This window comes from Peromyscus eremicus, chromosome 14, assembly GCF_949786415.1.
Source record: "Peromyscus eremicus chromosome 14, PerEre_H2_v1, whole genome shotgun sequence".
Lineage (NCBI taxonomy): Eukaryota > Metazoa > Chordata > Mammalia > Rodentia > Cricetidae > Peromyscus > Peromyscus eremicus.
This window is the reverse complement of record NC_081430.1, coordinates 25,151,658-25,162,656: the sequence shown is the minus strand read 5'-3', so window position 1 is coordinate 25,162,656 and position 10,999 is coordinate 25,151,658. Positions and strand designations below refer to the sequence as shown.

General features: G+C 51.2%; 1 protein-coding gene across 1 annotated transcript; it reads right to left on the bottom strand.

The window, feature by feature from the left end:
* Positions 1–207: 207 nt before the first annotated feature.
* Nfkbia (NFKB inhibitor alpha) lies at positions 208–3,511 on the bottom strand. Its single transcript, XM_059279827.1, has 6 exons — positions 3,248–3,511; positions 2,526–2,634; positions 1,971–2,181; positions 1,615–1,703; positions 1,232–1,492; positions 208–759 (listed from the first exon to the last, which is right to left on the bottom strand). The coding sequence occupies exons 1-6, from the start codon at positions 3,472–3,474 to the stop codon at positions 712–714; spliced, it is 945 nt and encodes a 314-aa protein (XP_059135810.1). The 5' UTR covers positions 3,475–3,511; the 3' UTR covers positions 208–711.
* Between the last annotated feature and the right edge of the window lie 7,488 nt (positions 3,512–10,999).

The following is a 10,999-nucleotide window of genomic DNA, read 5'->3' as shown; positions in this document are numbered from 1 at the left end:
CGCCTCCCGCCCACACAGGGGTTGGAGGGCTGCTGCAAAGCTTGGCGGGGAGGCTGGGCTTAAAAGTCAGGAGCTGCTCCTGCGCTGCCTTAGCTGGCTGTGCACCCCTACCCCACCTCCCCCCACCAACTCCCCCCCCCCCCAGCTCTCAGCCCCCAACCCTCAGGAACAAGCTACTCTCAGAACAGCAAATGAGCAGGATGATGCTTTCCGTAAAAATCTGTTTAATAAATATACATCTTAGAAGTACCAAAATAATTACCAACAAAATACAGCATGTACAACATTTACAGGGGGTAGCACACCTCGGTTGGGGGTGACTTAAGCACATACCACTGAACACCTGGTTCTCACATGCGAGGACACACTGGGGTCAGCTACTAGATCTATGGCTGGTTCACTCAAAGACGCAATAAATAAAACGTGGTCCTTTCGTTAGAGTCTGGAAAACCACCTCCCCAAATCCCACAAACATGAGCTTTAAAAGACATTTTCTTTGAAGTCCAACGATCTGTTCCCCCAATTTTCACAGAAATAACAAAACGAAGGCTGAGTCACCACCGTGAGATGCTCGGGAGAGGCCGTGTGCAGTGTGGTGGTTAAGTATACCCTTTCTTTTTTTTTTTTCCTTTTCTTTCTTTTTAGAAAAATAAAACTCTTTTGTTTTGTACAAATATACAACAAGTCCGTGTTCTTTTTGACACTTTCCACTCATAATGTCAGACGTTGGCCCCCGAACACACAGTCATCATAGGGCAGCTAAAACAAGAGAGGAAAAGGGCATATTAAATTTCTAGAACTTTGCCAAGACACTGGGATGATGGGATGGCCTGCTTCTGCAAATAATTCATATTCTTGGACTCTTTCCTCCTTAACCCAAATATAACGAATCCTCCAGGCGGGAGGATTTTTCCTTTATTGAGTCTCTCTTTAAAAAAAGAAAAAAAGTCTAAGCTATTGCCGGAGGAACAGCTCCGTGGTAGAACACGTGCCTATTATCACGTGTTAAGGCCTGGGTTCAAGTTCCAGAACCCTCTCTCACCTCCCCCCAAGTGCCCCAAAGGGTAAGCTATTAAAACAAATCAGAGAGACACGTTCTTGGGATACTGGTTTTGCAAGCTGAGTTTGAGACGTTAAATAATTACGTTTAGATCCCTATAATAAAGACTAGCTCTAGGGGCGTGAGAGTGGTGAGGGAGAAGTGGCCATGCCGGCAGCAGTGAACATTCACCTCATCCTCCGTGAACTCTGGCTCTGTGTCATAGCTCTCCTCATCCTCGCTCTCCGGCAGCATCTGCAGAGTTTCCAGGGTCAGCTGGCCCAGCTGCTGCTGTATCCGGGTGCTTGGGCGGCCCCAGGTAAGCTGATAGGGGGAGTAGCCTTGGTAGGTTACTCTGTTGACATCGGCCCCACACTTCAACAAGAGCGAAACCAGGTCGGGATTCTGCAGGTCCACTGCAAGGTGGAGGGCTGTCCGGCCATTGCAGGGCTCCTGAAACCAAAAGCAAGGAGACGTGTTCATGGCTCCGTCTGGAAGTCTGCTTGTAGTAAGAACAGTCTAGGAGAGCTGAGGAGGAACCTGAAGGGCTCCATCCGGAAGGGAGATGTACTCACCTGAGCATTGACATCAGCACCCAAAGACACCAAATGCTCCACGATGCCCAGGTAGCCATGGATGGAGGCTAGGTGTAGACACGTGTGGCCTAGAGGAAGGACAAGAAGTATATAACTACTTGTCCCAATCTTCGCACAGCTCATGCCCTATTTTCTTATGGGACACCCACAAATATCCTCAGTTTTTAAGAGCCCAGAATCTGGGTGCTGACTGAACATTATATAGGCACCCAGGAGGGATTTTTGAAAAGTCCCTATTGTCTGAACTTTTCCTATGTTGGAGTTGAAGCTCTAGCCTAGACTCAAGTGGGCCCACCGCTCCCTTCTCCGTGGCGTTGATGGACGGGCTGACCTACCGTTGTAGTTGGTGGCCTGCAGGATGGAGTGGAGATGCTGGGGTGTGCATATCTTCGTCAGGACTCCTACACTGGCCAGGCAGCCCTGCTCACAGGCAAGATGCAGAGGGGTATTTCCTCGAAAGTCTCGGAGCTCAGGATCACAGCCAGCTTCCAAAAGTGCCTCAGCAATTCCTGGCTGGTTGGTGATCACAGCCAAGTGAAGCGGAGTCTGCAAACGGAAGAGGAAACAGAAAGGGGATAAGCCACGGGGCAAACCCACAGTCTTGAGTTTCCCGAAACCCCGGACACCTCCTGGTTGTGGAGTCTGTTCCTCCCTGATGGCTAACAGGAGATCAGGCAAACACCAGGCCCCAGGTGGGCCATGAAGACCTCACCAAACCCACGGGATTTTCTTCAAGCTCTAAGACGTTGGCTAATTTGAATGTCAAAGGCCAGGGCAGATAAGGGCTCAGTGACTATTAATTTAGAAACGCTCTGGGGGCAACTGAACCACATGCCACTCCCGCCATGCCACCGGGTCAAAGAGGGCAGCCCGCTGGGGCCGGCGCGCACCTGCTGCAGGTTGTTCTGGAAGTTGAGGAAGGCCAGGTCTCCCTTCACCTGCCGAATCACCTCCATGGTCAGAGTCTTCTCTTCATGGATGATGGCCAAGTGCAGGAACCTGAGGGATGACAGGGAAACCCCCCGAGGGGTGGTGAGCGCACTGCGTGGGGGCCCCCCCACCCCCCACCCCCCTCTGCTCGAGAGGCGCGGGCTGCGGGGGATTGCGCAAGGCCGGGGTTTCTGGAGGCCGCGGCCTCGGTGTTTTCCGCGAGGTTATTATGAGCTGAGTGTTCCTGGCAGGCGCCCAGGGACTTTCCGTGCCCCACCCCCTCCGGGCGGGCGCCCGCCAGACCGGGCCCGCCCTCCGCCACCCGGAACGTCCTGTACTTCCCCTCGCGGCCGCTCGGCGCCCCGCGGCGGCTGCGCCGAAAACTCTGCCAGGGCCGGGACTCGGCGTCCCCGCTGGCGCCCCGCCTCCCCCCCCCCCCCCCCCCGCCGGCCCTGCGCTCGGCTCCGCCGGGTCCCGGAGCAGGGGTGCAACGATGGAGGGGGAAGGGGGCGGCCCGGGCGCTCGCACCCCGCTAGCCGCGCCGTGCATCTGCCGTGCAGAAGCCGGAGCGCGCCGCTGCAGCACCCACCCCACCCCACCCCACTCCGCCCCAGCCCAGCCCCCCGCGCGACCCCGCCGCCCGTGCCCAGCGCCGCCGCCCGTGCCCAGCGCCGCCACTTACGAGTCTCCGTCCTCCGTGAGCTGCTGCTTCCAGGGCTCGGCGGCCAGCGGCACCACCTCCGGCTGCAGGCGGATCTCCTGCAGCTCCTTCACCATCTGCTCGTACTCCTCGTCCTTCATGGAGTCCAGGCCGCTGTCGTGGCGATCGTCCAGCAGCCGCTCCTTCTTGAGGCCGTCCCGCGGGCCCTCCATGGCCCAGTCCTGGCCGTGCCCGGCTGGCTGAAACATGGCTGGTGCGGGGCTGGTGCGGGGCTGGTGCGGGGCTGGCGCGGGGCTGTGCGAGCTGCGAGCGGGCTGCGGGCGAGCTGCCGGCGGCGGGGCGGCGGGTTCCGACTGTTGTGCGCTCGGCAGCGCCGCCGCGGCGCCCTTATAAACGCTGGCAGGGGATTTCTCCGGGGCGGGGTCAGGCGGCGGGGAATTTCCAAGCCAGTCAGACTAGAAAAAGAACTGGCTGGTCCTCGACTGAGAAGCCTAAACCCCAGGGCCGGGGTTCATCGGAGAAACTCCCTTGCGATGAGCCACTGGGGTCATGTACAGGGAACTTTTTGATGAGCCCTGAGTGGCTGGAAAGTCCTCCCGGCCAGGCCCCCCCCTCCCCTCTAGGTACTTCCCTGCAGCAGCCTGCCCTCAGTCACCCCAGGGCTCTGCAAGAACCCTTCTTTCCCTGGGGTTTCCCACCGTGGATTCGATGTGGGGTCCTGAGCTGCTGCTGAGATTCCCAAGGACGCAGACCTGCTGGGCGGTTCCCTCTTAGCTTTGTGTGTGTGTGTATGTGCCAATTTGCAGGTCCTTTCCGGTTGTTGATCTTTTGAAAAACCCAAGAGTGGAAATGCTGGCTGGCTGCAGGGATTCGCTTCTCCTAAATTTCTTCGAGGAAAGACGCATGAGTGGTTCTAGGCCGTCCGTGTTTTGCCTGTTTCCAGGCTCTTGGCGGTGCGGGGACATTTGGCCGTCCCTCACCGCCACCCCTATGAAGCTGGGAAGCTTTGACATTAAGAACACCCATGCAATTGGAGAACCCCTAGACTATTTCCTAGGGGTCGATAACCTTGTCGCCTGGGGGAGGGCAAACTCTGTCTCTGTGTGGGGAAAAGTGCTAAATAGGAACCACATTTTTTTTTTTTTTTCCCAAGTAGAGCAAGGTGTCCGTCTTTGTAGTAGAAGTTGCAGCACTTAGCAACAGTAACTGTTGAGGGCTTGTGCTGCAGAGAACGGAGCCTGAGCTTATTGTGAGTGCCTAGCGGAGCAACTGGTTTAGTACTTTAGCCAAGGCTGGCCCTTAAACATAGCTAAGAAGTAGCTGCAAGGCATCCTGTGGGAGGCCCAAGGTAGCCCTCACACTGACCACATCTGAACCCTGCTGGCTGCATGGTCCAGCTTCCTTGCTCCCCAGGGAATGCAGCATTGTGGGTAGCTACTCCCCAGGGAAAGGGATTTGGGCCTCTGATCCTCTAGTTCCACCTGCAGGAATAGAATAGCCGCCTCCACCCTCTTCCCCAACTCCGAGCCTGCAATTCACCAACGACTTCTAGAATTAGCTCAGGAAAAGTAAAGCAACTTGGATCAGAGTTTGTCAGAAATAGACCCAAGAGGCCTTCTGGTGAGCTTTGAAGGATCGTTTTCCTGGTGAGCCATATACCAACTCTCCTCTCTCTTCATAACTTCCTCCCCTCCTCCACTATTCGGATGTGAGGACCCTGAGGAAAAGATGCAAAATCCAGGAAAGCAAAACAAAACAAAAAACAAAACCTCCAGATGAAACGGGCATGGTGGCGCACGCCTTTAATCCCAGCACTCAGGAGGCAGAGACAGGCGGATCGAGGCCAGCCTGGGCTACAGAGCGAGTTCCAGGACAGCCAGGGCTGTTACACAGAGAAACCCTGTCTCAAAAAACAAAAACAAAAACAAAAACAAAACAAAAAAAACCAAAAACAAAAAAAAAACCCAAAAACAAAACAACAATATACCACCCCCAGATAGTAAGGATCATATGTTGAGATGAAAACTTCCCCAGGGAATTCTCTTCATCAACCCTGCAGGCTTGATCTGCACGTATACAATTACTGAGGCAGAGTGAGCCTGATTATAAGTAGGAGACCTCAATTCCAGGCTCTGTCTTTCATTAAATACATTAGTTGTTGGAGAAGCCACTTACCTTTTTTTTTTTTTTTTTTGCTAGTATGCTTGCTTTTATAATAGTGGGATTGGATTTGTGTTGGTGAGGTGATTTGAGGCAAGGTCTACGTTGTAGCCCCATGTTGGTTTAAAACTCCCTGTGTTGTCCAGGTTAACCTCGCACTGTTAGTAAGACTTCTGCGGGGCCGGGCCTCCCCCGAGGGCTGGGATTGCAGCTGTGGACCATCCTGGCATATTTGAGGCACTTTGTGCCTTCAAAATTGTATCGTTTGTCTACAGATACATGCCCCCCTCTGCTTTGGAAGGATGAGCATGGACTTTTGGAAATATCACAGTATAAATTTTTGGAGGAACCCCAGCCCTTTATGTATCACACTGTTAATTCTCAGAAGTAATATTGTAAGCTAGGTATTGTTCCCATTTTCCTGAAAAGAAAGACAAAATACCTAGAAATGTACCCAGGCACCCACTGACAGTTTGCCTAATTTCTACCACAGTATAGTAAAGTTATTGTTAAAGTAGATGCTACATTAACACTTGGAAACACCTTGCAAAAAATGAGACCAAATACAGTATAATTTGGAATATGCTCAAAGTATTTAGCTGAGTTTAAAGCCAATGTGGGCAACCTTAAGACCCTGCCTCAAAAAGCCCTTTCCTCCCCACCAGCCTCCCAAAACCATTTTATCTCTTCCACTGGGATGTAAAGTAGAGGGTACGTGTTTTTCCATCTTGGGATTAGTTCTTTAAAAATGCACAGCAGGAGCCAGGTGGTGGAGATGGTTGTGGCAGCAGGCAATGGCCCACGCCTTTAATCCCAGCACTTGGGAGAAAAACGGCAGGCAGATCTCCAGATTTGGGCCAGCCTGGTCTACGGAGTGAGTTCCAGAACAGCCAGAGATACACAGAGAATCCCTGTCTCAAAAAAACCAAAAAGAAAAAAAAAATGCATGGCAGAGGCTGGAACAATGGCTCAGCTTAGCTAAGAGCACTCACCGGCTGCTCTTCCGGAGGACCTGGGTTTGATTCCCAGCACCCACATGGTGGCTCACAGTAGCCTGTAACTCCAGTTCCAGGGGGTCCAACGCCTTCTCTGGGCACCAGGCAAAGAATGTTAAAAAAATTTTTTTTAAATAATAAAGATTTTAAACAATGTATCCTATTTTAATGTTTAATTTTAAACAATGTATCCTTAAATTTTAATACACTATTTTAAACGTTATCCTAAATTAAACTTCGTAAAAAAAAAAATTTACCACAGTGTGAACTCAAAGCCCCCGCGCCCCCCCCCCCATAAAAGGTACATCAGAGGATGATTTGGGCTGCATTGTAAAAATGGAGAGTGTGTGCTTATGCCTCCTTTGAGAGTCCCTGTCCCCACCACCTCAGGCCTTGGGCTCTACCTCCGTATTGTTTAGTGTGACACCTAGTGGTAGGAGTCAGGCCCAGCCCTGCTGGGGTGTGGCCAAACCCTTTGAAACTTTGGGAGGTGTTGAGCCTGGATGACTTGCCTCTCCCTGGGAATTCCCAAGGCCCTGCCTTTGTTTACCTGCAGCCCAGGGAGACGGTGTCGAATAAAGTGAGCCGACAGGTATTCTCCCCGTCACCCACGGCTCAACAAAGCTGCAGTCAACAAACATCACAACTTGGGGGGGCGGGGGGAAAGAATATCAGAATCACAAGCAGGTTTGCGTGTGGACGTACAAAAAGGAAGATCCTAGACAATGAAAGTCCCTGGCTTTTCGGCACTGAGAGAGCTTTCGGACCTTCCCATACTTCAGTTTTCGCTCATTGTCGAACAGTTTATCTAGGCTTAACCATTGTTGAAATGTTAGTGCTTTATATAACCTTTTTGTTTGTTTGGTTTTTTGAGATGAGGTCTCACCATGGGGCTCTAGCTGGGCCTTGATCCTCTTGCCTGGGCCTCCTGGGTGCTAGAATTGCAATTGTACACCCCGCAGCCCAGCCCTGGCTCTCTCTGTGTGTGTACAGTGCTGGGAACTGACCCCAGGGTCCCCTTGCAAAGACCATAAACACAGACTTCACCACTGAGCTACACCTTAATCTTTTTTCTTTCTTTTTAATGCAGAATGCAAAAATAATAAGTTGTACCTTGTAGCGACTTAGTGCTTTAGGCCAGGATGCAGCCTCGGGAGATGACAAGGTGGCCTGTGATGCCCTGGCACTTGGGGACTGAGCGCCTCCATAGGGAAGGGGCATTGTCGAGGCAGATGAGACTTCCTGACTCTTCCCACCTTCGTGGAGATTTTTTTACAAGGTCAATCAGGTGCTCCAACCTTTCCCTTCATCTCTGCTCCCTCCCCATCGCCACCAAACTATGGACAGGCTGGCTTGTGCCAATTGGCCAATGAGTCCTAAATTGTTGAAACTCCTGAATGAGACGACCCATCCCCAGCGCAGCTGGGATGGAGGACAGAGGAGCAGGAGGCCTCAGAGGCGAGCATGGCAGGCATGCTCTAGGAGCAGCTCTGCTGGGACAGTGTGAATGCAAATGTGCATTCTGCCTCTGACCCAGACTTCTGTGGCAGCTAGCATCCGCTCCGTCAGACCCTGGAAACCCCACCCCGACCCTCAGCTATGGATCCTTTCCCACAGAAAGGCAGCTGTTGGGACTCCCATTTGCACTGAGATAAAAATAAACCGTCCAAGCCTTAGTGCGCTTGGAGCTTCCTTCGCTTCAGATCCTACATTGTAATGGAGATCAAAGCCTTGGAGGATGTCGTCATCCAGCACCTACGGACCAGGTCTCACACACAGGAGGGTCCGGAGGAAGCGGTGGGTTGTGGCAGCCTGCACCCCCCTGACTTCCCTCCCTTTGAGGTCAGGTTGGGTTGCTCTGATGTACTGGGTGTTCAGTTGTCTCCCATTTGTTAAAGGAAGAAAAAAGAAATTAATATTGATGTGGCGTTTTCCAATTTTTAAAACATTATCACAGCCAGGCCTGGTGGCATGGGCTTGTAATTCCAGCTACCCAAGAAGCCCAATACAGGAGGATCAAAAGTTGAAGACCTGCTTCGGCTACCATTGAGTTCAAGGCCAGCCTGGACTAGTGAGACCCTGTACCAAAGGAGTAAATGAAAAGGGGCCCGGGAATATAATGCACAGATAAGGCACTGGCCTATCATGTATAGTAAAATTCAAAATTATGAAAGCGGATGCTGGTTTAATCCCAGCACTCAGAGGCTGGCAGCCCTCTGAGTTTGAGGCTAGCCTAGTTTACAGAGTGAGTTCTTGGACAGCCAGGGCTACACAGAGAAACCCTGTCTCTAAAAACCAAAAAATAAATAAATGAAATAGTTCCAGCACTGAGAGGGGGAAGTGGACGCCGGGTCCCAGCCCTAGCCAAGAAACGTTTTGCAATTGATACCTACTAGCAAAGGGGAAATCAGTTTTCTCCAATGGAGTGTCACGGGGCATGTCAGCCACACTCAGGGCAGGAGTAGTTGGTCAACACAAAACAAACTCCCTGCTTGTTTTTTGTTTAAATCTTTGTTTTTATTGCATGTGTCTGGGGGTTTGGCCTGAATGTATGTCTGCATCACGTGTATGCACTGCCTACAGAGGCCAGAAGAGGGCATCAGATCCCCCCCGGGACTCGGGTAATAGACAGTTGAGAGTAGTATGTGGAAGCCGGGCATAGAACCCAGGTCCTTCGGAAGAGGAACCAGTGCCCCTAACCACCGAGCCCTCTCTCCAGTCCCCAGGTGTTTGCTTTGTTGTTCTTATTTCCGTGTGAGAGACTGTCTTGTTTCATTTTATTTTGGCAATTTGTCTTATTTTTTGTTTGTTTGTTGTTTTTCATTGAGAAAAAGAATACAAACTCTTTGGCTGGCCTGGAACTCGCTCTGTAGATCAGGCTGGCCTGGAACTCACAGAGATCCGCCTGCCTCTGTCTCCCAAGAGCTGGGATCAAAGGTGTGCGCCACCACCGCCGCCCGGCAAGAATACGAATTCTTAAAAAAAGAGTGAAATGGCTTTGCTGTCTGGTAGGAGCTCTGTTTCATTTAATTCCAGCCTGCAGCATGAATTGCAGGCGCCCCAAGCCCTGTTCACAGCTGATGAAGTAGACACCTTTTCATTTTAACCATTCTCTCAGGTGTGTAGTGGGATCACCTGGAGCTTTAATTTGTACGTCTCTAATAACTAAAAGCGCCAAACACCTTTTTATAAGCTTATTTTCTATCTGGGTATCTTTTTAGACAGTTTCCTACATATGTATGATGTAATGTAATTATAAAAAGATTATGAAGACCAAACAACATGCATTTCCACATCTTTTGGGTAAGGTTAGTGCACAGGCCCTGAATTAGCCTCTTTATTTAGCAACGGTACGATGTGAATGGTTGTTTGGGGGAGACTCTGAACTTCTACCCCTGTGTGTGTGTGTGTGTGTGTGTGTGTGTGTGTGTGTGTGTGTCCATTCAGAATGTGCAAGGCTGCTCCTGGCAGGCAAGGTTGGAACTAGAGACTCTGAGCCCTGAAAAGAGTCGCCCCTTCCTGGAAACAGCTTTTCAGTCCTGCACTTTAAAACACGACAAGTCCAACGTTTGTTCTGATTTTTCTCAAGAGGACTACTTGTATCTACTTTAAAATCTCCTTATTTCAGCAAACGCCTGGGCATGGCTTCAGCTCACTCGGGAAGTTGCTGCGGGTGGGGTGAGGGTGGGGTGGCGGGGTGGGGTGGGAGGCGGTCTGAAGTGTCAGCTCTGGCCAGAACTGGGCCTCTCTTCTGTGCTTGTTGACAGTAACCAGGCAACAGGTACAGGTGTGTAGGATGCTTCATCTCTGTTGTGTTCCGGGAGAGATGCCCGGGAGGTTCCACGGCACGTGGCTTTGTCACATGCAGGTGCCTCTGCTGTTCTCAGGTGGAAATTCATTCTGAGGTTAGTCAGCGGGGAGGAGGCTGAGAAGGAAGGTGGATCCTACAGAAGAGGCTGCTACCTGCCAGGTCTTATGTAGACCGAGATCCCTGTCTATGGGCAGCATCACTAAGAGAGGGGCTCACTGGCTCTTCTCAGCCCCGGGGGGCATAAGCCCCGCCCACCACCAAAACCACCTCGGGAGTCAAAGCCTCATGCTCTAAGTTTGGAGGATGGTTTGGACGGAGAGAAACGGGATGGAGGTTGCTTTAGATTACAGAGTAAGGGACCTCAGCAGGTCCTGTGAGCGGCTCCAGTCCTCTCTTTCCACACTGTTTTCTGAAGCTGCTCCTCCCGTCGCTGGGGTAAGCTGTGGTCTTGTCTCTAAGGCTGCTGTGGGGAGGAGCACCTGTAAAAATAGAGAGTCTGAAAGTAATGGTCAGTTCTTTTACACACTCGAGGCAAGGGGGTGACTAAGACGAGTCATAGCTGGAAGATATGAGCAAGGAAGGCATACCTCGGCCTGGAGTGTATTTTTTTTTTCTTTGTTACTGGGCCTCGGCTGTTGGAGTCCCAGTACCATGACTGTTATATTCCTTCTAGATAAGTCATTTAGCTTAGCTCAGGGATGGCCATCGTTTCCTATAGACTAGGGATATATATATATATATATATATATATATATATATATATATATATATATATATAGGTTTTTCGAGACAAGGTTTCTCCGTGTA